We start from the raw sequence: 27,779 nt of genomic DNA, 5'->3' as shown, positions 1-27,779 counted from the left end.
GAAACGTCGGTAAACGTCGGTAACTCTTACGCAAAATGACAAAACACATATTCTAATATCATTCATTACCGACGATTAATTATCGACATTTGGTCAGTTGGTTACTGACAGCATCATTCTCTCATTCCCGCACAGCGTCATTCTCTCATTCTCACACTGTCATTCTCTCATTCCCACAATATTTTACCCAGCGCGCGAACAACAGCCATAAACAACTCGATAGTTAGTTTTTGCAAATCTAAAAATGTAATTCCAGAGTATCAGTTCGGTTTCCGCCATAGACACTCCACAGTACACGCGATAACCAAATTCACATGGGATATTTGTTGGGCTCGAAACACCGGAGACTGCACAAAACTACATTCCATATACGCGATGCGAAAGGTTCAAATACGAAAATTCCCCATAAAAAAACTGTTCTTATATTTAAGCACACATTTGGACTTCAAACTAATTTACAACGAACACATCAGACTACAAATGGAAAAAGCTCAGAAAGCCTTTCTAATCCATAAAAGACTCTTTTACTTCAAAGACCTAGATAAACGCGTGAAAATTCTATGTTACCAGCTTCTTGTTCGACCCATCTTGAGCTACGAATGCCCAATATGGTTCAACATCAACGTTGGAACCATGAAGAAGCCGCGAACCTTTGAAAGGAAATGTTTATGAGCCTGCCCCAGCAAATACAGAACACCAGAATCTAATTACACCAAACTCATCAGCAACCATAAGCTATACAAAGGAGCCAAGATCATCCGCATAGACCTATTTTTACTTAAACTTATACGCAATCACTGAGCCAACAGTATCAAAATAACATCTAATAGCCTTATATGTCATTCACCATACCCAAATTCATTATATTTCACAAAAACCGTAAAAATCGGATATACTCCACCGGAATCCTTCATCTTCCTTGACAGCAAAGGAATACATACAAAACCCTGAAATGTTCCAATTTTGTACCACGTATTTAGGAAAACTGTCGACAAGATAATCACATACAATAAAAACATCCAATTTAATGATCCCAACATATGCTTTAAGTACAGACTGTCCAGCATAAATAGGAAAGACAAACACAGACTAGACACAGAGAAATACTGGTGGCTAAAATAACAAATATTATAAATTAATATTAACAAGAATGGGGTATTATTCCCCACCGAGTAGAAACATCTTTTGATATTTTTTCCTTTCTTCCTTCTCCAACTTCATTTTCATTTTCTTTTTTCTTCCTTTTCTTTTTCTTTCTTTTCCTCACACCCCAACGTCAAATCTATATATCGTTTATACAGTTCTCTGTGCTGTTTCTGAATATATTATATTATAAATTTCATTGTACAAGTATATTCCTTAATCGTAAGTTTATCATCACTCATGTTGAAAAAAGACATTCTGTATTAGAAATCATTACATAGATTGCGCGTGCTCCATGTCGAAGCCTATAATCTCATTGTATATATCCAACCCAATGCATATACCGTTTGTTGGTTTTGGTTTGTTGTACCATATGTATATATTATTATTTATTGGCACAATAAATGTTCTGTTACAAAAAAAAGAATCGGTTCTCGTGCGATCACCGAAGTCAAGCTGAGGTGGGCGCGGATAGTACTTGCATGAGTGACCGCTTGGGAACGCCGCGTGTTGTTGGCTTTTTTTTCGTTTTCTCGTTTCTTGAGTAAAAAGATTAACGAATGTTAAAGATTAGATATTTTCAGAGTTATAGCAAAAACAGTTCTTTTTAGAACTTTAACAAGACTAGCACTCTTCAGAGCTACTATTTTACACAAACGTGGAACAGTTTCAAATGTAGAGATACAACTCCATTAATTACACATGGTCTAAATTTATAATGATGTCATCACACTTCATACAAGTACAATACATGCTTTTATGTTATCCGTACATCGAATACAACCATCAGTACACGCTTATAACGCGAGGCAAGCGGTATATCTATCTGAGGCCCCATGTTATATGGGGGTACCTATAGACACTAAACTTCTTTTTACTTCTTTTTAAATGAATTAGTATAAAAAAAGTAATATAATACAATTGCTAGAACATTGTGTATTGAAATTAGCGGTGCACCGGAGAGATGGTATAAAATTTGTGTATAGCTCCAACTGTTGCATATTATACCTATAGTTTATGTATGTGAAATTTGTTAAAAATAGTTCATCCTTTTATTAAAAATATTTGCAAAATAATGTTCATTTTTAACATATTTTTTAAACCAACAAATTTTTGAAAAATCCTCGTACGCCATATTATTGGCCTACCAAAGCGAAAAAAATTTGCATTTTTTTAATAGGGTTAATTGTTCCTGAGATATTTGTGAAAATAACTATTTCAACCCCAACATTAAGGGTTATTTTTACCATTTAAAAGTGGGCATTCGCCCGTAAAAGAAATGTATATTAAATATTTTTTTTGCAACAGCGGCTGGGGTAATCGTGGATCTTGTACACTTCGATACGTGCGCCGGGATATACAAAAAAATATACCTAAAACAAAAAGGAAAATTAGAAAGTGAACGATGCTTAACACAAAAAGAGAAGAACGAAATTAAAAGGGCCGCATAGGAAGAGGGTGTCAATATATGGCAACAACACTGGACTATGCATACCAGGACTGTTAGTTGGACAAGAAGGTTAATACCTGTGGTTAAAAAGTGGTCTAATAGGAAACAGAGAACAACAAATTATTATATCACGCAGTTTCTGTCCGGGCAGGGTAATTTTAATGCATGTCTATAAAGATTTCGAAAAAAAAACACCTCGAGGTGCAACTATTGTGGCGCACCTGACGATGATGTGAAACACACGTCCTTTGAGTGTGTTTTTTGGAAGGAATTCACCATTAATGAATTAGCTGCTGATATCGGGTACGCGATTACACCTGATAATAATGTAGATTTTATATTAGCAGAGACATCTAACGGGGATAAATATACCCAGATTATCACCAATATTCTAAAAAAAAAGGAATTAAATGATAAAAATGCTGGCTTTTGATTACGGTGTTTATTAACGTGGTGACGTGTTGTGTATATATTATAATTACGCGCTTCTGATTGCGTTGTGTTTAATAGCACCCTTTTCTTGTGTACACATATATTTTGGATTATCGTGTATTTTCTTTATTTATGACACATTATTTATTATTTTCTACTAGTTATTATTTACATTGAATGTTATATTGTTATGCAAATTGCATGTAAAGATAAGTGTGATTGCCCTAGGTATATATTAGGGTGCATGTTGTCTTTTGTTTATGGTGTAATTGAAATGGAACGGTACGTATGCGTTTAGACAGTGCCTGTTTGGGATTATACATATAAGGTAAAATAAAACCTCTTTGAAGGCGGCTAGCCTGCGTTTTCACAGGAAGGGGCGCATCAACCAAGTGGTCACTGCCGTAGCCCAACCCCAGCCGGGTTGAGAAAAGTAGGAGCCTAAGCGAAACTAACAAACAAACCCCACCGGCTAGCTATACCGGCAATAGAAGGCGATGTCGAAAGGCAAATACCGTGCTTCTTGGCTGAGAAACCGCAATTCAGTGATATTTTAGGCTCTAAAAGAAAAAAGGCTATGTTAGTCAGTTTAGTTGTGAGTCTGTATGGAAGGCAGTTCGAAATATGGAAGCTCAGGTCATGAAGGCGTTGCCATAAAGGACCAGTCAGGACACTTTGTAATTTTAAAAATAGTGATTGATGAGACGATTCAACGAATGAGATCGCGAGACCTTTGGCCCTCACTCCAAGGTTGTAAAAATTGTTCATTAATAAGGTGACCTAAACACTTAAGTAATTTTGGTCCTTCAAAGGAACTCAGTCATGGGCCACACTGCGAAACTGCTGAATGATCGAGCCAGAGTGGATTGGCCCGCCGCGCCGGGTAGGCAAGGACTGCGTAAATATCGTGCACCGTAGAGGTGTATTGTTTAGGATCAAGGAAATAAACTTCTTTAAGGAAAGATATATTGGCACTAGAATGATGTGCTTTTTAGCCTGCTAGAAGGCTGTTGACAATTGTTAAGAACGTCAAATTGTGGAGACGTTCATGTGGTCTTAAGTATCCATTTAAAATTGTAAGAATGAAACGTCTTATGTTTGACAGCTTACCCATATATATTCAGCCAATGTTATACTGAGTTACCAAAATGGTGCAACTCGGAACAGTAGACACTCGCAGGGGGTTGATGTGCTTCGAAGGCAGTGGCGGGTAACGAACTAATACGAGTAATCTGTTTGCTGCGCTATTTTTGCCGTATTTATTTTGCTCGTTTCTGTTGCATTTTTTCGAGCACGTTCTCAACGCTGCGGTTTTCGTCCAATTCCTACAATAGTTGCAATATAACCATTATTCGTAAAGGCATTAAAATAATCATTGCACCACTGTATTAAAGAGTCATATAATTCTAAATTATTACTCATAACATTTCATTAAACAAATTTGTAACTAATGGGATTAATATTTCATTTTTCTGTAGTAAATTTCAAATCTTTTTCATGCATGAAGAGATACGTTATGGGAGGGACAAATGTATAAAGCGGAACTTCTTTTTTTTTGCGACATTACAAACTTTGCACGCCCTTGCGGGTTTTAAATTCTTTCGTTGTCATTAATACCTGCTTTTCATTCTTTATTTCCTAGAGAGCCATTCGATGTATCATACTCCACCGATAATTTATTCTATTTAGCAGCTAATCGTGACTCTGACTTCATTTCATTTGCACCAAACCACAAACCTGCAAGATTCCGTAAATATTTTGTGGATCTGGTAGGATTTTCGGAATTTTTTATATAAACCTAATATGCATTGTATGGAATAATACAGTAAGTATTGATTTAGGACGATTAACACTTTTCATAAATTGATAGTACTTCTATATACAAATTGATTTTATAATATCTCTTTTTGTTCTGTTATCCACACATTTGACCATGTTTGTTGAATATTTTCATGGAAATTGTAGTTACCAATTCTTCGATCGATTTCCATTTTTGTACTATAATTTCTCGTTTTCTATGAAATTCTATAATCTTATCATTCAAAGTATTATTTTTTAAGTAGTGCAGCACTTTCCTGTTTTTTCTTATTGTGCCATAGATGTTTGTTCTTTAATTTCATAACTCTTCTGCAACCTTTACGCTATTGTAATAGATATCCATGTATGGCGCATTTCTTAGAAATTGTACATGCTGAAAACAAATGAGTTGCAGATTCAGCATAAGAAAAGCTATAATACTTACTGAACGGAAATCGAAACGACAATTGATTGTTCGACAATGAAATCAGAAACCGTAGAAAATTATATTTTATTTTGATATATTTACAATGCAGAATTAGTCGTGTCTCATTTGATTTCGTTTTGAAACATTCTATGCCTTAAAAGCATAGAGAAACTATTTCTTAAACACTCCTTAAATTTTTTATCGACATAATTTCTATTAAATTATGGAAATAAATATTATACGGCTTTATTACTACAGTGTTTTGGGAAATAAACGTGTTAGCAAACATCTACTTCACGTTTCGAAATCGCATTTTTGGTTCCGTTTCATATGTTGCTCTCATTGTCAGACAGAGAAGTACATGTATCATTGATTCTATCCCTCTTGTGAATTTTCTCGCGTCATTAGAAATAGCTTTTCTGGAGTAGGACACAAAAATTTTTCGTACTCTTGACGAAGGCCTCTTGATTTGTTCCCAACTGGCTCCAACAAACTGTTCCATAGAGCATTAGCATCTGGAGAATAATAAATCGATTGAGAAATTAGTACCTTGCGTATGATACACAAATTTAGCGAGCGTTTACTGTAACAAAGATCACGGGTGTTTTAATTATTACAAGCGACAGGTAAATATTCGAGCACAATACTATAATTAGAAAAGTACAATATTAAATACGTTGAAGGTGATTTATCCCTTTGTGTGTAATGTGAATTTATCGGAGTTCAGAAGAAGAGACGCGAGTCTAGCAAGAATATAAGAAATCGTTCGTCAAAACTTGGAATATTCCATGGAAATCGGTAGGATGAGTTTATAGATGTGTACATAGAAGTCACAGAAAACTTTGGAATGATGTGCGAGAGTGCGAAGGTCGCTTAACAGTAAAATATGAGCGTCGTCAGTCTCACGAATATAACATTTTGAACTGGATGATTACCCACATCGTGCATTAGTTTTCTGAACAGGGTGGAAGCAGTCGTAGGAGAAATTTGTCATGTCTAGCTGTCCATCTTCTGTAAGTGGCGGTGCATAGTTTTGAAGTACAGGTGAAGATATAACAGTGAAATCTTTCGTATTAAATTCTTGGTAGTTAACGATATCTTCCTCCATTTCCGCCCATCTAACGAGAAAGAAAATAAAATATACATAAGAGCAAATTTTCTATTCCTTTGAAATTATATAGACTTGCGACACATAAATTGTATACAGTTCCATTATGAAAATTTCTGTACATTTCGAATCCGTCCAATCACACCCACCTTTTTATCATGTCGTGATATTCTGAAATCCGGTCTTGGTATTGTAAACCAAACATACAGGGACAAGAAAGTCGTACCATAATATAACACCTCAATATTCGTTGAGTTTTCATAGCATCAACGTATCTACTGAAAGAAAACATCATAGTAACTACGACGAAAGTTCTTGGTAAGTTATCCCGTAATATTCTCAAGGTATTGATTAGATCTCTTCTATAAGTTTTCAAAATGGACGATGGTGATGGCGCAACACATACGTCAATACAGAAATCGTTGTGTCCAATAAGTATCGAGATCAGCTGTAAGAAAACAGAATTAATATAATTGATGTACAAATAGTGACGAAGAAGCGTAACAGAAAATTGTAAATTAAGTAATAAGAACCGTTACTGATGTCCCCTAGTGTTTCTAAAAAATATAATGCAGTATAAATTTAATATGACTTTGTCATTTTCTTACGAAAATCAATTACATTTCTTAAGCAAGCCAACTACATGCATGCGCAACGCATATTCATCGAAAGAAAACCGCCAAACATATTAAATCAACTTAGAACCTTGATACAAATGACACTATTATAGAGAGAAAATATTTGAAGTAGAACACTTGAAGCTACGTTACACTTGAATACAAAATGATGTTAGTATAAAAGCAGTTTGAAATCAATCCAAACTATTATACATATTGACCTTAAACATAATTGGCTATCTTCAGTTTTATCGATATGTGTATTATGAAGTAATTTATTTTAGCTATTTAGTGACTATGGATAATTTTACTGATTGCTTAGTAATACGAACCTTCCAATGTTCTTTAATATTTACTCTTGAATCCTGTTTCATTCTGTCAATCAGATATCTGGCCATGAAAGGCATGTCTCTAGCCATTGCACCAGTTTCAGCGACGTTGAAGTGCGAATTCGAATGATAAATTAAGGAATCTCCACGTGAATAGCCTAATAAATTCGGGTTAAATTCCTGCGTGCATGAAAATATAAGATTACACAAATACCAACAAAGGCCGATGGAAACATAAATCATAATGCAATAAGAGTTACATATGTTCCTTCACCAGGGCATGTTGTTTGCACTTCCTTCACAGCTCGTTTATTTTCTTTCTCTTACAAGTAAACCTACCCAAGTGTCACTCTCCTATTTTCATGAAATTTGGATATGTTATAGTACATGGAAAATTAGGGGACACGTATTTTTTTTTAGCTGCGGTAAAACATTTAGGGTATGAAACAACCCCCCAAAGTGTGAGGGTAAAATGGAAAAATTGCGATATTTTCGAGATCAGTGAAGCAATTTTGATGATTTTTGGTATGAAAGTATCTTTCGATAGAAGACAAAAATTGGCCTAGGTATGTTGGAAGGGGAGTGAAAATTAGGGGGTGAAATACCCTAAAGCGACCAATTTCTTGCTGTAAAAAAATCGGGTTTGATCTGATCGAAATAAAATCTATTAAAACTTCAAGAGGAAAGTTAATTAGGGAACACGTATTTTTTTTTTTGCAGTTTTGCAAGGTGTTTCATGCGTAGTGCCAAACGAGCGCGGTAATTTAGGAGTTATTTACGTCCCAAATATTTATGTAACAAAAAAAAAAAAAAATACGTGTTCCCTAATTAACTTTCCTCTTGAAGTTTTAATAGATTTTATTTCGATCAGATCAAAACCGATTTTTTTACAGCAAGAAATTGGTCGCTTTAGGGTATTTCAGCCCCTAATTTTCACTCCCCTTCCAACATACCTAGGCCAATTTTTGTCTTCTATCGAAAGATACTTTCATACCAAAAATCATCAAAATTGCTTCACTGATCTCGAAAATATCGCAATTTTTCCATTTTACCCTCACACTTTGGGGGGTTGTTTCATACCCTAAATATGTTTTACCGCAGCTAAAAAAAATACGTGTCCTCTAATTTTCCATGTACTATAACATATCCAAATTTCATGAAAATCGGAGAGTGACACTTGGGTAGGTTTACTTGTTAGAAACTATTCAGTGAAGCTAAACCCACTCAAAGTGGCCGCGTGCACGCAAGTAAGTTATGCGTATTAACAAGGATTTCCAACTACCAGAACATGTTGTGTAACAGGAAGATATTCGTAGTCTACTGTATAACAGCGATAGATAGATGCAGGTAAAATGCCGACGTTTTAACCCTTTGCGGACAGAGCCGCTCGGCGAGCGAGCGTCGCAGCGGACGAAAGGTATTGGAGTGCGCAATAAGGAAAATAAATACATTGAACGTTTCAAAAAATTGTTCATAAAATCCAAAAAAAGTTATAAACAAATAAATTGAAAAAAAAAAACAAAAGAAGTTTGGTTGTGATTATGTATACGTTTTATATTCCGGTATTGTGTGGTATCGTTCAAAATAGTCACCTATGTGCAAGGCCGGTTTAGCCGTACAAGTTGCACAATAATACCCCGACTCTCTTCTTCCATGTTTTACATTTCGATTAGAACACACTAGAGAGTCTTTACTCCTTCCTGTATTATCTCGCCGAATAATATGTAAAAGACCGTTCAGCCTTTCTGCTGTTTCAGAAGTCAAAAGATTCTTAGGTTCAGAATCCTGAAAATGTTGGTCGGCTATATGCCGACACGCGTCCGGAATGGTAAAAAGGCTTGGGCGGCTATATGCCAACACTCGTCCGCAAAGGGTTAAAACATAGTATCCAAGCCCTGGTACGTACCACACTGACGTAATATTCGAAAAAATAAAAACAAACATGCCTTTAGAATATTAGGAAGTGTTAAAAACGTTCGCCAATTTCCCTGTCCACCGATACTCGCAGCAACTCCCCTATTCTCGACAAGTATCTGCATTATATTGGATGCAAAAATAGCAGCACCAGCTGTTACAGAATCGCCCATCGCAGCAATCACATCGATATCACCAGGTCTTAAACGATGAACTGAATCTGGTACTTTTGGAGACCTTCCACCTAAAAGACAGTATCTTCTGTTATTAACGAGGAATAGAAAGGAATGTACGTACATAGGTTTTAGTCGAATTTAACACATCTGTAATCTGGATAATTAGCTACCAGTAACATTGCAGGGGAATTGAACATCTGGAGGTAGTTGTTTCTGAAGCCGCTGTAAATACACCGATGTAGGTCTACGTGACTGCTCCTCTCCTGAGTAATAATATTTTTATGACTGTATACTTTTAAATATATTTTTTATATACCTTTTAAATATATTCAGATACAGAATTTTTTGTATCGACGATTTATTCCTCTCTCGAGGTCTAGGTATCTTAATGCCTAATGCAAAAAAGCTACAAAGTTTACAAGAGTTTACTTTTTATTGAAGTAAGTGCACTTTTTGCAAAATCTTGAGGAAGAATTGATTATACTGAAGACCTTTACTTAGAACGAGATAGCATAACTTCTTTACGTCGTGCGCTATTTGTAATATGTATATACAATGCAATGAACCGAATAAGCAATTTTACCGAAATTATTCTATTCGGTTATACTGAAAAGACTTGGTTGTATCTCTGCAATGTACACACTGAATATCGGGCCTAGCGTTACAATCTACGACGTTTCGAATAAGCCTCAAGTATCAGTAACATAGCTCGGGAGAATTCCTAAAAAATACTCGATTTCACGGAGAGGTCTGTATAACCCTCTGTATTATCAATTACATGTTTTTTATATTGCGGTATTGTGCGACGTCGAAAAAGAAATGCCCGAGCTCACTGATACAAAGTTGTTACCTACCAAATTTGTGAAATATCCATTTACGAAAATTCCGATAGTTGTGCATATTTTCTGGGGAGTCCCATTCCGTTTTCTGGGCCGCAATGAGCACGCATGATATTACGACACACACAAATTTCGACATGATTCTTCTTAACTCAATACCCAGAGTAACTCTTACCGTACGTAACCACCAACACTAACTGCAGTCTCTTTCAAGAGTGTAGGTCTGACCACTAACGATTACTCCCAACATCACTACGACGCGATGTGATATAAGCACTACTACAGCGTACTTCCAGGGTATGCGACCATAGTGTTACGTGCGGGAAGCGTGCGTATAAAGCCTCGAAGATTTGTTTACCCTAACAAAATTAATTGTTAACGGGACTTAATGTGTTTGTGGATCCGGAGACACGCTAGTCCCATACGGGCCCTTTCACAAGATCGCAATGTTTAGAGGATATGACGGAGGCAATTAAAGAAATGTAATTCAAAATAATTAAAATATACAAAAGATTATATTTTGTATAATAAAATATGAAATGGTTAGAATGGTAGCGTATATGATATAATGTGAATTACAATGAATTGAACAGAAATATTGTAAATATCCGAGACGCGCAATTCGAAGATTTGAAGGAGAAGCAATTACTCAAATATAAAATAAAATTATAATCCAGTGAGGGAAATCCCAAAGTTAAATTATTAACTACTGATTTACTTGCCGAAAAATTCATAAAATAGCTGGAAGAATAAAGGAAACAACTCACCGAAATATCTGTACTTGAATGACCTTAAAATAAATCAACCTCTTGTAAAACATGAAATGCCAACTACGCCTGGTTCCTGGGAAGAACACACACACATGTAAAGACTCAACCAATAAGAATTTTGAAACTGACCAATTGTTGAATTCAAATGAACTATAAAATAAAATTATACTTTAAAATTAAAAAGAATAAAATTGAATATAATTGAATAGAAAAATAAAATATATATTGAATTGAAAATTTATCGTGATTATATAACGCGAAAGCTTTACGTGAAGATAGAGTCTTTGTCTGAATTTTGCACTTTAACAAATTCAAGAACAAACTCGTCTCTAAACCACTTCACGGACCCTCGACACGCACCTCGCGATTATACACCGAAGACTTATAGACCGAAGGTGCAACTTGCACCTCTCGGAGAAGACCAGAGTGGGCCTAGTCCGAAATTGTTTATGTTGCATTGATATGCGCCTAACGAATTAGGCTGCGAGGCCAATGCGTAAGAGACCGTGATTCGTTAATTAGGTGGTGATGGTTGGTGCATGTGTTCCTCCCTTATTCAGCTCTTATCTTTCTCTCTTTCTATATAGTTCTTTCCTTTATTCTTGAGCTATGGATTGTTAATTAGCTATTGAATAATTTTACATACTGTTGTATTCCGTAGGGATCAGGGTTATTATATTAAATAATCTTCGATTCCAAGCGGAATTTAGGCTAGTCTTTATTAATGCGTACAGTAAGACTGACTGATATCTTGTCGTGCAGACGTACAAGAGTTCGCTTTGACTGACTGACTGCTAATAACTCTAGTTTTAGAAAAATGAAGGAATATACATATATATTTTGAAGAGTGGTGGAGGGAGTTGGAATTTGTAAGGACGGGGTTCAAAAATGACGCATAGGACAAGGTTGAGGATGATGTAGAGTTGATTGTTGACAGTACGAATCGCAGTTAAGGATGAGGTCATCAGAGATATTGGATAGTTGGGTAGGATATCTATATTAGTTTAGGTTGGCATACAACAATACATAACCAATACAGTATAAAATGTTAATCTGTACACATTATAAAAATTTAGAATGAAACATTATCTATTTCGTTTTACAATTATTAAAGTTAAATTGCGCTCGGTACTGTGACTATTGTAGGACTGATTGACGTGTGCGTATTTATAATAACGGTATAATGAAATACTATGGGCAATTTATATAACATTGTAGTGTTACAAAGACAATTTCTATTACAATTTTATATTGCGTCGCGGGCCCTTGAGGAACATTCCAGAACGCTTGGCGTTATCGGACCACACGAGTGTGACTTCCGTTTATATTTGGCGGTTCGGAGAAGTAGAATGATCTAAGATTTTGGCCGTGGGACCACGTTGATTTCAAGGAAGGAATGTGTTATATTAACAATCTTAGTTTAATCGCCAGAAGATAGTCTATCTAATAAACATTAAAAGACCGTTACTGTGTTCGATCAGGGTGTTCCCAGAATGCAATACGCATTATCGATACACATCCGGTCGGTAAGAACTACAAAGGAAATTTTGAAAAATATTCCTCTTCGGAGCGTAACAATAGGTGGGCGCAGTTAGTAGCGAAAAACATCGATCGATGGGTTTGATTCGCTCTCCTACGTTCGGCAAAACATCAATCAGTGTAGGACCCGTAGAGAAATCCCACTCCAAATTCATTTTAAATTTAAATATATATTTTTTAGTTATGAAAAATACACGGAATAAATATATCTAATATATTTATGAAGAATGTAAAAATTGTATTTTTTTACAATATTCGTAAAGTAGGCAAATTTGTAACTTTAAAACACGTGTTTTGTTCATTTCGGATTAAATACAACATATTTAAAAATAATGCCGTTCAGGTGTTAACATAAAATATAACATTGATGTTGTTAATGTTTTAACTTTTTGATGATTTTTCTTTAAACGTATGCAATAATAGAATATATAATACTGTTACTTTTTACCCTGTGAATGCGTATTCAAAAACACTTTGAATTGTATATTCATATTATTACAAAAGATAAAAAAAAATGGAAGAAACCAAGCCCAGCGGGACTCGAATCTGCGATAAAAAGACATTGTTGAATTTCCATATTGAAACTGGCAAAAATAAATACATTAAGAAGTCGATAATGTATCAAGATGTTGGTAATAAGAAGTCGGTAATTATGTACACTGCCGCTCAAAAGTATGTGGACACTTCTGCAATTCTTTTAAATGCCCGAAAAACGTTGATATCTTTGAATTATTTGTTTATCTTGTATGTATTTCACTTCCTCCAATGCTAGAGGACATATTGTAATAATAATTTGTTAAATATCTAACCGAATGTGATGAAATGTGATTATATTTTCTTTTCGTCAACATATCCACCGCGTGATTTAATTACTTAATTATGTTTACAAATGTTTACGTTACTCTTTAGAAGGCAACAGACCTCACTTAAGCGATGCAGTCATTATATACCGCCTGAGAAAAGGCCTACAAACTCTACGCGCACAACGTAATATAACGCACTTTTCCACGCTTTATTTATTTATTTCAAAAAGTTGAATAACTAAATTGATAATTTAGTACTATTATAATACATTACATTCATACTTATACTAGAATTTATGAACAAATATTGTTTAGCAATAAAAATATATAATATGTATCACAAAATTCAAGGAAATGTAAGTGGCCACATACTTTTGAGCGGCAGTGTATGTTAGTTTATCGATTACTTACATGATGCCACTTCTTTCAATTTTCATTCTCAAATGTTAAATAAAATAATATTCATATTTTAATTCGTTCTTGTTTCTTTGTGAATTTCAATATTGCTCACGCACATTAATATTGTGTTATATAAGTGGTCCTTTCTCAGTCTTTTTTGAATAATAAATTTATAAAGTTCCTTAAAAGTTATCAGTGTTCATTTGTGTTATTCTATTTATATTAATAATTTCACTTATTCTATTAAAACCCATACCTTTTTTCCATTAAAATTATTCAATTTAAATTTTTATTTGTTAAATGGAAAAATTACTTCATTTTTCGAAAATGAGAATTTTTTCTTTTCATCGTCACAATATCTAACGTGAATAATTTTCCATATTTTATCTATTATTTCTTTGTGATAACGAATAAATACGATTTATTCTGATTGCGTGTGTAAGGACTAATTTCTTTATTTTTAATCAGATTTTTTTATTCGTTATTCGATGTAACTTTCATCTAACAGCTTACTGTTACACCGACGCGGTATCAATACGCTTGTTCACGATCACGATCGACCGTCATATTCGAAGCCGTCGCTCTCGCTTCTGTGCGTGCGTAATCCTCGCGTTGTGATTCGACCATGTTTTTCCTTAATAATTCAAAAACGAAACTTCAAATCCTATTGAATTAATTTATACTGATTAAATTCAGTTTAATTTATTTCGATTTGATTTAATTTGATTTAACTGATTAAGTTAGTTAATTAATTTTCTTCTTCGTCTCCATCTTCTTCTTTCTGCTTTCCTTCTTTCTTTTTCTTTTTTCGGATTCTTTCTTTTTCTTCTTTTTTCCTCTTTTCCCATCCCCGTTTTTCTATTTATTACTTTTTCTCTCTTGAGTTCTTCCCTCACCTTCTTACAAACATAGGAAATGCTCTCCATAAAAAAACAGAAGAGAGAAAGGTAACTGCTGAAGTCATCAGCAAGATGTTGGCAAATGCCAAACAGAAGATGAACATGCGGATGAAGGACAGAGCTGAATCAGGGAAAGAACAGGGGCTGAGTAGGACAAAAGCTTACAAGAAGAACGTATTAGGGAAGGAGATGGAAGGAAATGGAAAGATGAAAAAAGCAGCGACAGGAGGAAGAGGACATCAGTAGTTAAATCGTGAAGAACAGGCAACAGAAGGGTCATAATTCCAACGGAGGAGGAGTGCATGTTTGTGAAGACAATGGAAAGCGTGGAGAAGATGATGTCACGCGGAGTGCAAAACGCTGACTGGAGCAACGGACAGATGATGTGGAGGCGGTTGTGATGAAAAAGGATACTAACAAGATGTTATCACTCCAGAAGCAACAGAGCGGTTTTAACCGACGAGCAGACGATTTCGCGGAACCAGGAGCTAATGGACGGCAATAGGACAGCAAAAAAATGAGGAAACTGCAAATTCGTGGCTCCGAAGACTTGGGGAAAATGGAACTGCCCTTAGTTTATTTAATCAGGCTGAGTAGGGACAAGGTACGAGGATTGAGCGGGGTTAGAGGAGCGCGGGAGGAAAGAGAGGGTGAGGAACGCAGGGAGAAGGACAACAGCATAGGCGCGAACAGCGAAAATAAGGCATCAAAGGTAGCAGATTTGTCACGAGTGCCCGTGGTAGGGGGGAATAAGGCGGCGAAATAATATGTCACACTGAGTATATTTCTATTTCTATATATTAAAACTGTACATCATTCATTACATGTATATCTGCATAGCTCGGCTTTGGGCACTTTGTTGCGCATCGCGCATGCATGGTCCCGTCGTCGTGTGACTAAAGATGTGCGAGAGAAACAAATCGATTTCGTAAATTCGACTATGAGGCCCGACGATTGCAAAAATGAAGTTTTTACAGCACTTATCAGAGGATGGTTTGATACTTTTAGACATCAATAAATATCGCACATTTAATAAAATCGAATTTTCAAAGATGCTAGATTGAGACAGATGCAGGACTTGGAGGACTATCGTGGCGAGCGCACGTGTTCGGAGGAAAAAGTGGTTAAAGTGTGATAAATAGTGTTGTGAAGTGAGGAGAGACCGTGGGGGTAGTGAGCGGTAAAGTTTTGTAAAAATCGGAGGTGAAATAATGAATTTATAAATAAAAATCGAAATTTCGGTAATGGCGACCTCCACTCGAGGCGAGGAAAAGCATGGGGTGCAAACCCATGAGTAATCGAAAGCGAGGAAACGAGTGTTCGGGCCGACCGCGGAATAAAATAAATATGTGCGCGACTTAAACATGATTATATTAATATATCGTGAGTGAAATTAGTGCAAGTTAGTGCAATTTAATGGCGAAATATGTCCTCGAAGGACTTGCGTGAACACGTGGTCGTGCGATATGTCGAAGTTGAGAGAGAAAGTCGCAAAATTAAATAAATTAAATAATGTAAATGTCAGAAGGGAATTAGAGTGCTGGGGAAGGGCGAATGAGGCAATAGCATGTGTAACGTCCCTAGAACCTAACAAGGAAACATATCGAACCGCGACACACCGATTTTAATGAGACTTATGTGAAAGATAGTTCTTAAGAAAATATTTGACACGTATTTTTTTTTATCGGCCATCGTTCACATTAAAGGGGTGAAAATAGCCCTCGAAGTTGGGGGTTGAAACCATGTTTTTGGGAATATCTCCGGAACGAAAGAAGATAATTGAATTATTTTTTTTGTAAACTGTTCGTCTTTAGATAGGAAATTTTTGTGCGTAAAAAAATTTCAAGAAACTTTATTTGTTTAAATAATATTTTAAAAATTTATCATTTTTGTTTAAATTTTTGCACTAAATGTTGATGTATTTTTTTGCAACTTCGTGTACGTAAACTATGGACAAAAATATAGGATACGTGTTTTTGGAATTTTTTGTTTGTTGCAATGTTTATTAGATATATAATTTAACATTACCTCCTGTGAAGAGGGGCAATCAGCAGTTTTATTAAAAATATCATTATTTTTACAATCTTTTACATTATTTTAGCGATTTTATACCTCTTCATATGGAATTAATTGATTTCTCAATAATTATTGTAAGCCTCGCAAGTATGAGCGTGAAGCGGTTATAATTAACGCGATAAGGAACATAGGCTTCTATGGCCAATATTGTTAAAAAATAATTTAATTTATTTTTACTTTCTGAGTTTCTTAAAAAATCCCAATGTTTCCAAAAATTCTAAATATTTTATTTAGAATGAAGTCTTTACGCCTGTAAAAGTATAAAAGCAGTATTGGCCATAAAAGCCTATGTTCCTTACGGCGCGGCGTTGATCATAACCGCGTCGCGCTCATACCTGCGACGCTTGCAATAAATATTCAGAAATCAATTAACGGCATATGAAGAGGTATGAAATCGCTAAAATAATGTAAAAGATTGTAAAAATAATGATATTTTTAATAAAACTGCTGATTGCCCCTCTTCACAGGAGGTGATGTTAAATTATATATCTAATAAACATTGCGATAAACAACAAATTCCAAAAACACGGATTCTCTATTTTTGTCCATAGTTTACGTACACGAAGTTACAAAAAAATAGATCAACATTTAGTGCAAAAATTTAAACAAAAATGATGCATTTTTTAAATATTATTTAAACAAATAAAGTTTCTTGAAATTTTTTTACGCACAAAAATTTCCTATCTAAAGACGAACAGTTTACAAAAAAAAGAATTCAATTATCTTCTTTCGTTCCGGAGATATTCCCAAAAACATGGTTTCAATCCCCAACTTCGAGGGCTATTTTCACCCCTTCAATGTGAACGATTGCCGATAAAAAAGAATACGTGTCAAATATTTTTTTGAGAACTATCTTTCACATAAGTTTCATTAAAATCGGTGTGTCGCGGTTCGATATGTTTCCTTGTAAGTTTAGTTAGTTACAAGCGCTAAAAGGTAAAGAGCGGCTTTTACCTCTAAACGACTCGATTCTACAAATTAAGATTGTGGGATTCGTGTGGTGTGCGGTTAAGGAGTGAAATCTACAGGTCAAAATCTTTCAACAATTAGATTTATTCAATAAAACGATAAGAAATAGAACTAACAAATAACAGTACAACAAATAAAGGAAAATATATAAATTATAATTGATTAATTAGAATAGAGAAACTAAATAGATCTTGAAATAATAATAGTAATAGAATTTGATAAATTAAACAATATGTAATTGGTGATTGTGAATTTAACGATATGAAACTCGCAATTTAATACTTTATATTGGACCGTACCTGAATCGGGTCTCTGATAAAGCAAACTTCGCATTCGTAATATTAACTAAATTTGATATTCGTTTTTTGTGCTCGACGCTATAATCTAAGAGCAATTCGGTATCTAGATTTGTATAAACGAAATTTGATAGATTTTATAATGTTAGCGCTTTGTAATCGCTAAATACGCTTTCGCAAAAATTAGACAGATTTATTCTACTATCTAACGCGGTGTAGTCGACTACGTAAATTACGCTAAGTGAGAACAGTATTCCTTTAATAACTCGAATTATCGAAATTTATCTGAATCTAAATGAATTACCTTTCAGAACAGTTACTCTTTTATTATCTGACTCGACAACTAATGGTCCATGACCCTTTTAGCCAAAACGAATACTGACAACCAAAACCAGATCGCTTAATTGGGGAACCTGCGTTAGCTAGCTGCTAAACAACCCAACGATCCAGAGTCAGATGAAAAGTATAAGCCTGACAGGGTAGCAAATCAATTGACTCTAATTGTAAAATCGTAATTCCTGAACTGCCACCCAAAAGACACGGGTTTCAGAGACCAAGCCGCTCAAATGGGGAGCCTGCGTTAGCTAGCTACGAAACGACCCAGAGCGAGCTCCGAGAATCTGAAGGCTCATTAGCAATCCGACGAAAAATCAAATATGAGTAGCTGAGAGCAATCGTTTCGATATCTTAGCCTTTCTTGGTGCTAAGTATAGCTCTCTCCTGACGGAGTTTCAGACACGAGATCGTTTGAACGGGGAGCCTGCGTTAGCTAGCTGCTGAAACAACCCACGACCAAGTGTCCAAATGGCATATACCCGCTTGACCAATCAAGTATCAAGATTCGTTGCGGCTCTTGACAGCGAAAACTGTTCCTAATTATTCTTATACAAATATACGCGACGTGTATCGTGCTCGACTTCGAAGACTGTTCTGATTTTAGACGGGTTTCGCTCGCCCTTTTATACTCGCAGGTTCGCTGAATTCCTGGAATTTCTGTGACGTCAGAATATCTAAATTTTCATATAACTTCGTTATTATATATTAATTATGAAATTGAACGGTTTAATTATGTTTTAAATGTCGCTCTTCAATTAATGGCTATCGTTTCGATACTAAAATGGTACTCTAATGGTGTTTTAACGAAAAATACATTTTCTATCCTTTTCTATCAGAGGCGAGTCTATTTCGATTTACAGCTTTCTAGTTTAAGAAAATAATCGTGGTTCCGGCCATAAGTAGTTTAGTAATGACTGATTTTACGTACATAAATTGATTTAATTAATTAATTAATTTAATGGTCAAAAATGCCGAAAATAGAAATAGTAGCTCCATCCTTTTCTAGGATTAGTGCTGATCTCAAGGATTTCGGACGTGTATCGCGGCACGTAGGCACATCATAGCGTCACGGAAATTTCCATACTAAATTACACATTTATTACAATTAAAATAAAATAATACATAATCTTGGTTTAATGATTCAAATTTAATGTTTAATTATTTTCGCGGAAAATATTACCTACTCTAAATCAAAATTATGAGATAATTAATGTAAATGATAATATATATATATTATGATTACCGACTGTCGAATTTGATAGATATGGTAATAGATACCTAATGTACTGTCGATAATTGGCAACTACGGTCGATAATTGACTATTCTAATCGATGGATATAAGATTGTCGCGATGATGCCGGTAGAAAGAAAAAAAGGTTTCCCCAGGGACATTACACATGCACGCGGTAGTTAGCCTTTGAGTTTTTCTTTTTTTTTGTGATTTGACGGTGAATAGATCGATCGAGTAAACTTTGATGTATCGAACGAACACGTGGGCATCTCCGCGCGAGGGAAAGTGTAGAACGAAAAGGCCGGTTCGCAATATCCAACATGGCGGAGGAAGGGTCGCTGCAGGCGCATGGAGAGCAGCCCTTAAGGACGCAGCCTAAGGGCGAAGCGGAGGCACGTGGCAACAAGCAAGATGGCGGAGACATGGCGCGCTTTTCAAGTGGCAAGCGGAGAGGATGGCACGCGACAACAAGCAAAATGACGGAGACAGGGCGTATTTTTCAAATGGCAAGCGGAGAGGTTGAAGCAAGAAGACAGTAAGAAGGACAAGAGGAAGAGGCGAAGCGACACGGAACGAAGTAAAGGAAGGAATTAATTAATTAATAATTAATAAATGAAATGCGCGAGATTAATAATAATATTAATTAATTAATTATTTAATAATTAACTAATGAATTAATTAATAAATAGTGAAGTGATTAATAGATTAATGTTCCGTATCTAGGCAAGTAGGAGAGGGACATCCCTGAATTCAAATCCCAACCGTGAAGTTTTCTGTCTCTCGTCCTCCTGGACGCACCGGAAGATCTCTTTCGGTGCGTTCTCGAAGGATCGAGAGACACCAAAACCCCCCTGTTACCGGTATGAAATTTATTGGTTCCCGTCGTCGTCATGTCTAATAAGCAACAGCTGATTGGGCCGTGATGACGATAATTACCGTGGATTCCCGAATTTAAGTAATCGCCCGACCCTCGCGAGAGAGAGTACCAAGCCAACCTTTGTCAACACAAGACGCGATAATCCTGCATAGTAAATACGCGGTGCGCGAAACCGAACTACAATTTCAATTATACTTTCTAATAATTTCTTCGTCGTGTCGTCGTGTGCGTGTAGTGTGTGCAATTTCGTTTTGTGTTTTTTTTTGTGTTGTTTAATAAACTGTGTAAAATTTACTTGAACGGGTTATTGAAAACCCCCCAATTTTCAGAGTCCTTTTCACCGATTACCGAACATTTACCGAACAATTAATAAACAAATAATGAATAATAATAATTAATAACAGGCAAGAAATACGGTGTAATAATGGGAAAGTGTTATGGGAGTGCAGTGAAGTGCACTAAATATCGTGGGTACAGGGAAATACGCGTGATCACGTACGCGAGTGCAAAGGAAACAGTGCAAAGCGGGAAATGGCGGAAAAGCGTTCGAGGAACAGTGGAAAGCGCTCCAGCACCCTGGAAATCCCGAAGTTACATCGATGGTGGAGCAAAGGGGCCGGTTCGAGAATGTCCAGCATGGCGGAGAAAGAAACGCTGCAAACGCTTGGAGAACGGACCTAAAGGGTGAAGCGAAAGGATGCGGCAGCAAGCAAGATGGTGGAGACAGGGCGCGCTCTTCAAACGGCAAGAGGAGAGGAAGAAGCGAGAAGACAACGAGAGGGAGAAGAGGAAGAGCAGAAGTGGAAGAGGTGCAGAAAGTTAGACACGACCGATCGAATGATTCAAACCTGCAAGGGAGGAAACCGGTGTCAGCCTGGTCATAGCATCATTAGGGGGCACAAAACGGGGACCGACGGAGCGGGAGAGAGGAGGGAGAAAGGTCAACTGTGTCAACTACCCTTCTGATCAATTGTCGATTTAACAAGGGACCCAGTCGTTAGCCTGGTCATGGCACCATTAGGGGGCGACAATAGGGATCGAGCGGGATCGGCAGAAGAGAGGAAGGAGAAACTGCAGCGTTCGGGGAAATAGAGGCTGAAGTAGAAGGTTAGGGGCGATATTAGTTAAACATAGAGATCATACACACGATATCGAGCATTAGCAATTTAGTAGGCGCGATGTGGTGGGGAGAGGTGGCGGTTTTAGGGCCGTATGTTCGGACGCGGTGGAAGGCGGCAGTGCGTGGCGTTACAGGACGAAGCTGGTAGTTGGAGCGCTTGCGCCAACACTTCCCCGAGGAACTTGACGAAACCAGCTGGGCCAAGAGCCATTGCGTAAGATCATCTTCTCCCTGCATGCAGAGCACACGCCGAAAAGGGGGGTCCAGTCCCATTTCACGAACGCAAGCAACGGCCTAGCGCGACTGGAACATGTCCCACTGATGATGAAGCTCGTCGGGTTACTGCCACTCCTCACTCTTCGGGGTGGGGCGGGAGACAGTTTTAGTGAGTATGCGTGAAAACCGCTCCCACTAGAGGGCGCCGGAAGCGAGAATCTCACACCACCTGGGCCATCTTCCCAGGTGTCCATAAAGGATTTCTGTCTTCCTCAAACAAAAAAAAAGGCTACAACCAATCAGCCGTGGCGGAACACCAAAGCATAAAATTCTGTTTAGTAAAGCTGAAGTTTTGGCAAAGACATCAGCTTAAGTTCCCAGAAATCATAGGGAATCAATAGAGATCAGGAAACATTCTAATAACATCAATCGGGAAACAGGACACCATTTTATCCCAATCTGGCACGCGCTCTTCCCAGCTTTTAATTGTGCGCACAATCAAAAAAATCCCACTTTCTAATTGGGCGCGAGCAACCAACCAAAACAGTCAACGATCCGGAACACGAGCATGACATCATAATACGAGTATAAGTGGCGACATAACCCCAGTTACACCAGTATCAGTTTATCCCCTGATGAAGCCAGCTAAAATACTGAGAAACGTTGGAAACTCGCTTCCTTTAGGATACGGCTTGCACCCGAAAGCCTCAACAGCAATACCTGTCTCTGTTTCTCTTATTTGGAACTAGTTTTACTACATTCAATGACTACAAATATCATAAGACGCATATGCATATCTATGTTCACGAGAGCTTATAGATTTTGGGGGCCGATTACCCAAAAGTAAGATTGAATAGATAGTAAAAAGTGGCAATATCTACAGCGCTATCTCTTTTATCTGTTTATGCTTTACCAATATGATTTCCTGATCTGTTTTGTTTCTTCCTGGGGGCGTTAAAAAATGGCAAATTATTTGTATGACATGATCTTCGATTTACTGTTTGGTTGGCAGTCATTAATAGTATCTTAAGAATGGTATGATTAGTTTGTCGATTCAAATCATATTATGTAATTGTATTTAAGCAATCTACTCTCACATGAACTGTTAAATAAAGCAGATGGCGCTCGTTTCCGAGTCACAGACTCATGTTCGTTTAAAAAGAAAAAAATACACATTCTTTTTATATTTACAGTCACTGGTACATTTTTCCGCAGCTTTACGCCATACAGCGCCATTAGTGGTTAAAGTAAAACACATTGTTGACATTTGTTATTTTAAACAAAGAGCACATTTCACATGCTTTTCATTTTGTTAATTGCTCGTGTCCACCGTAACGATAGTCGAGCTTTGTAGGCGTTATGCACGCTTGTGCCAACGAAAGCTAATGTTCTAACACTCGAAGGACCACCCGATACTTCGGGAAAAAATGACTAAGTGTCTAGGTTTGAAAATGTTGTGCTAGTTTTATTCTAAGTCCAATACTGTGTTCTAATCGAGTACTATTTTCTATCTATGTTGCTTTCTATCTATGTTGTTTTCTATCAAGTTTCTATCTGTCTAAAATGTGTAAAACTATATCCGAGGTAACCTCGGTAGGGATGTACTTGGCGGGGGAGGAATGTTCCGATTGGGTGACAAAAATTGTGAAAACCAGGGAAGGGAGGTGAAAGTTAACGCCCTTCTTGGGTTTTCCCAGTCGCTACGTATGACTAATTTTGGCCCTTGACCGTGGCAAGTAATAAAGTCAAGCAGCGCGCTGACCATGGTAAAACATTCGAGAAATAACGGACTAGAAAGTTAGAAATGATGGTACCTGGTGACCATATGCGAAACAAAGGAACGAAAAAAGCTACGGTAAGAATCGCGGGTCTTTATGGCTTCATGAGTTTACTGCTGCCACGGAACGTTTTACAAAATTTCAAGGGACCGGCTATAAATCAACTAAAAGCTAAATACTATGAATTTACAAACTAAGGATAAACTAAATATTTACAGTGAAATATATGACAACTCTTAACACATTTTATTACTTAAAATTCGTGCAAATGTTTATTATGAGGATTTGAAGGTGCTATGGATCATGTTACTTCATTAAGAAGTAATAGAAAAACTGAAATGGTAGAAAGGCATATAAAATAATTGCATCATATTTCGTGAACCTTTCTACAACAGCGCATTTTATTTACAAACCCTTCATTGAATGTACAGTGAAATTTATGTCTCTATCATCGTCTTTTATTATACTACAACTTATAGCATTTTTCATAAATTAAATCTTTTTATCCACGATAAAAACTCGCAAATGTTAATAATTATGTTTATGGAAATTACGGAGCTTCGAGCAATCAAGATCGGTCAAATCGAACTGATTTTAACACTAGATTTACAGACGTTTGATGGTCACTTTTATTTAAATTTACCTAAAGTAGAAAATAAATAAATTGCAGATTATATGTGAACTGCCTAAAACATTGATTCTTTTGCTGAAAGTTGATGAAAGTTGACATTTTTACAAAAATTTCTTAACAAATTCTGTCATCTAAAATAGACCTATTATCCGTCATTTTGACGGGTTCCGTAAATCTAATGTTAAGATTATATAAAATAGTTTATTTCATCTCATTTAACACAAAGATTTAACTAGAAATTCAGTTCTAAGGCAATTTACAACAAACATACTTAATTTTAGGTATTCTATTTCACTTGAAGAGTTTTGAAAACAATTTTGCATTAGATAGGCAGTTCGCAGAAGAATCCGTACGGCAGTTTACAAGATACATCGTCCATTCCGCCTTCCTTTAAAATCGCACCACAATTTGATGCATTATACCCATTATCTGGCTGTCCGCCCCACTTATCACTCCATTTGCTGTAGCCGGTTTGCTCTAGCGGGTCACCGAATAGCGTTATCCACTCGCCCTCTACAAACTGATCGTGTATACCTAACAAGGCTTCGTCGTTGATCGAGGAATCCTTTATCGGGCCCACTTGATTAAATATATCCATTAATGTCTGTAAAAAAGAACAAAGTATTAATGTCGGTTCGAATGAAGACAATACTATCGATCTACTTTTCATCATAAATCGTTCTATTATTGGGTGAAATTTTAGAAATGCTAATACTGTGTCTTTGATAGGTCAAAGAACAGTGTTCCAACTGTTGGAACAGGGTACGTGAGGATTCCGCTTGGAAAGTTTATGATAGGTCCGCGACAAAGGCTATTTTTGAGAAAGACTTTTTCCTTATTTCCTGCAATATTCATTTACCTTTTTTTGCGAATTTCTAACGTACGCTCTGGTACCGTCACACGGTCTCCTATAGAAACGCGTTAAGAGCGTAACGGAAGGGTGGGAGAAAGTCAAGGGACACGTTGATTGGAAAATCAAAAATCGAACGATGACCAATCAACATGTTTCCGAAACTTTCGCCAGGGTTCCTTAGCTCGCACGATCGAAAGCTAAGGACAGAACACAATTAAGTCGAACAGAACACAATTAACAGTCGAGCAGAACACAATCAACCGTCGAATAGATCAAAATCAACAGTCGAACATTGAACGAACTATTCCAATCGAACTTCAATTTTTCAATTTTCAGTTTTTCGTAAAAGTCCATGATTTCGGGACATCGATAATCATACAACACTTACCTGCCCTTTATCGATCGAAAAGGAGCTAATTTTTTGAACTACTGCTCCACGGTTAATTCGGTAGAACAGCACGTGGCGAAAAATCGCAGTCGAACGAGTCACGAAATTTACAACCTCGTGGTACGGAATTAAAAAAATCCGTGCGATGAATCGCGACGCGAGTAACCTCGTACGAACGGTTACAAGCAGAAATGTAGATTATTATTAGTGACATCATCGATTCAAGTTTAATAGGGCATCGAATAAAACACGTCCCTCCCTTTCAAATAATACGATTGAAATCGAATTGCAAAGCGAACCTATTACAAAAAACAGACTAAAAATAACTTCATATTTTACGCTTGCACCGTTACTTTGTAACTCGTAGTTCATAAGCATAAATGTTTTTATATTAGATTTTTTCCTAGACACTTGTCCCATTTAAAGTAACGATGATTTTGGAAATACAAATTTCTTCATTTAAACGTTTCCGAATGTATCACGTTTAAGGTTACACGAGAATCATAGTGTTATAGGTCATTGCATCTTTCTTGACCTCGTGATCATGATAGTACACGTAAATAATTCCGTTTTAAAAACATTGCTCATTTAAAATCTTGGGAAAGCTCTTTATGTATTTTAATATTTGTTTTATTTAACATAATATTTGCGACATAGAATGTAAAAATTCTGAAGTACAAAAATTTAGAAATATGGAACTCCCACCTTTTAGAAGTTTCGAAATGCACAAAATAAATACGAGGTTAGAAATTTTTCAAATTTTTTATTTTTAAAGTTTAAAAGAGGTTAATGAAAAACTTCAATAACGAATTAAAAGAAAGGAACTTCAGGGGAATATCAAGAGCAATATATTATCAAAGATAAATCATAATTATTATTAATTATTATAAGTGATTTAATCTTTACGTTAATTTTAACTCTTCTTTAATCTACTAATATCAAATTTGAAAGTCGATGTTATTTTAAAGTTTTTAGGTGCAGTTATTGTGCATAGTTAATAATTGTGGCATGTAAGAATTTGACGACATATTTTTTTCCTGGAAAGGCCAGTTTCATACGTTCTATTTGTGACAAAGCGTAACTAATTTATTTTGTTTATATTTAATTTTCAATTTCAGAAAATTAATACTTGTAGGTCAAAAAAGAAATCAAATTAATGAAATGGTAAGCTTATTTGTAAGATTCAATGAAGTTTATTCTAATATTTTTTTAAAATTAGTTTAATTTTTCTGAACATGTCTCTATATTTCAATATTTAATTTAATTTAATTTAACGCTTTAATTTCCCAATTAATCTTGGTGTATGAACTATAAATTGATTGTAAATTTTCAGCTATATTCAAACGAAATATAATCATTATAAATTGTATTTTGTAGTAAAAAAGTACTATTTTTATTGTATTATAATAAAAAGCGCAGGATTGTTGTTTGACTTAAATATGAATTTTAAAGGCCAGTTTAGTATACAGCACCTTTTTAACTACAAATGGAATGATTGATACATGAAGACCTTTAACTGCTGTCCTACATGGTCGTTAAACATGCGTAAAAAATCGTTTGAATGTTTTCTGAGGTATACGTAAATACATGATTGACAGAGAATTTTCTAATTCTTTTTTATAAATCCATTCCCCACAAATACAGGTGAACTTACGCGCTCTTCCGCAGCAGAATTGATGATTGCCAAATGGCCACCTTCCGCCATACAAATTTTTCGTGCCTCGTTCCAAGTCCGTGGTTCGGTGTGAAGTTTATGCGCGCCGACTCCAAGTGTGTAAGTATAATCATCACGTAAAATGGTGTCACGAGAGTTTGAGTTCTCAAGGTTCGGCATCGACAAAATTTCTTGAAAACCAATTGACATGATGATACAGTTAAACAGGAAACTTAACGTTGACATCTTTATTGTGTCTGTTCGTTTGATCGAATCTTCGTACTTGTTACAGTGATCTTAATGGTACTGTATTTCGCTTATAAATATCGATTATTATAAAGCGGTACTTTTTAGTATAAATGTTCCCACCATCGTTCGTCGTTATTGTGTGTACAGAAATTTGATTTGCTACTATAGTATATGCAGCAATTGCAAAGATTATCTCAATTACTCAATCACTCAGATACTAAATTATGGATATAATAAATACATACACAAACAAGTAAGTAAACCCTGGGTTTCTCCAAAGGTCATCATCAAGAGGTCAAGCGACCATCTGCTGGTCGCGTAGCTGACCTAAGGCCCAGGAAAATTCCTCTGCGTTGCCATTTTCACCAGCACACGCTACTCCTGTCAAATCGTACCCCCGCTTCAAAAAAGCGTGCTACGGGCATAAGAGGGAGGTCGTACGATTTGATGGAATTTAGATTT

General features: G+C 36.1%; 2 protein-coding genes across 9 annotated transcripts; both read right to left on the bottom strand.

Annotated features, from left to right (window-relative positions):
* Positions 1–1,835: 1,835 nt before the first annotated feature.
* Positions 1,836–11,827, bottom strand: LOC105664293 (phospholipase B1, membrane-associated-like). 8 transcript variants are annotated; one of them, XR_013038528.1, is made up of 10 exons: positions 10,248–10,963; positions 9,564–9,656; positions 9,250–9,461; positions 7,307–7,483; positions 6,507–6,805; positions 6,189–6,367; positions 5,698–5,764; positions 3,366–4,350; positions 2,815–2,984; positions 1,836–2,516 (listed from the first exon to the last, which is right to left on the bottom strand). XR_013038528.1 is itself a non-coding variant. In XM_076532889.1 (9 exons), exons 1-8 carry the CDS (start codon positions 10,369–10,371, stop codon positions 4,146–4,148), a joined length of 1,356 nt encoding a protein of 451 aa, XP_076389004.1. In that variant the 5' UTR covers positions 10,372–10,962; the 3' UTR covers positions 1,836–2,516; positions 4,136–4,145. The 8 variants fall into 8 exon arrangements, 4 of the variants coding, with proteins under 4 accessions (XP_076389004.1, XP_076389002.1, XP_076389003.1 ...); XR_013038530.1 differs by lacking the exons at positions 1,836–2,516; positions 2,815–2,984 and adding exons at positions 4,643–4,762; positions 4,995–5,216 and having other exon boundaries at positions 4,244–4,350; positions 5,352–5,764; positions 10,248–10,956; XM_076532889.1 differs by lacking the exon at positions 2,815–2,984 and having other exon boundaries at positions 4,136–4,350; positions 10,248–10,962.
* A 12,087-nt stretch (positions 11,828–23,914) lies between these two features.
* Positions 23,915–27,572, bottom strand: LOC100880248 (hemolymph lipopolysaccharide-binding protein-like). The gene is made up of 2 exons (XM_012296769.2): positions 27,069–27,572; positions 23,915–24,777 (listed from the first exon to the last, which is right to left on the bottom strand). The coding sequence occupies exons 1-2, from the start codon at positions 27,312–27,314 to the stop codon at positions 24,496–24,498; spliced, it is 528 nt and encodes a 175-aa protein (XP_012152159.1). The 5' UTR covers positions 27,315–27,572; the 3' UTR covers positions 23,915–24,495.
* Between the last annotated feature and the right edge of the window lie 207 nt (positions 27,573–27,779).

This window comes from Megachile rotundata, chromosome 6, assembly GCF_050947335.1.
Source record: "Megachile rotundata isolate GNS110a chromosome 6, iyMegRotu1, whole genome shotgun sequence".
NCBI lineage: Eukaryota > Metazoa > Arthropoda > Insecta > Hymenoptera > Megachilidae > Megachile > Megachile rotundata.
Note: the sequence above shows the minus strand (reverse complement) of the source record. Positions and strands in the feature narration are given on the sequence as shown.

Bases quoted from the DNA above. Each gene is read 5' to 3' on its own strand.
- LOC105664293 (XM_076532887.1), bottom strand. From the start codon at position 10,371: ATGTCGAAATTTGTGTGTGTCGTAATATCATGCGTGCTCATTGCGGCC. The intron at 5,765-6,188 runs GTGGGTAATCAT...ATTATTCTCCAG, and splicing joins TCAGAAAACTAATGCACGAT to ATGCTAATGCTCTATGGAAC. The intron at 4,351-5,697 runs GTACGAAAAATT...CAACTATTGTAG, and splicing joins TCAAGAGGCCTTCGTCAAGA to GAATTGGACGAAAACCGCAG.
- LOC100880248 (XM_012296769.2), bottom strand. From the start codon at position 27,314: ATGTCAACGTTAAGTTTCCTGTTTAACTGTATCATCATGTCAATTGGT. The intron at 24,778-27,068 runs GTAAGTTCACCT...TCTTTTTTACAG, and splicing joins ATTCTGCTGCGGAAGAGCGC to ACATTAATGGATATATTTAA.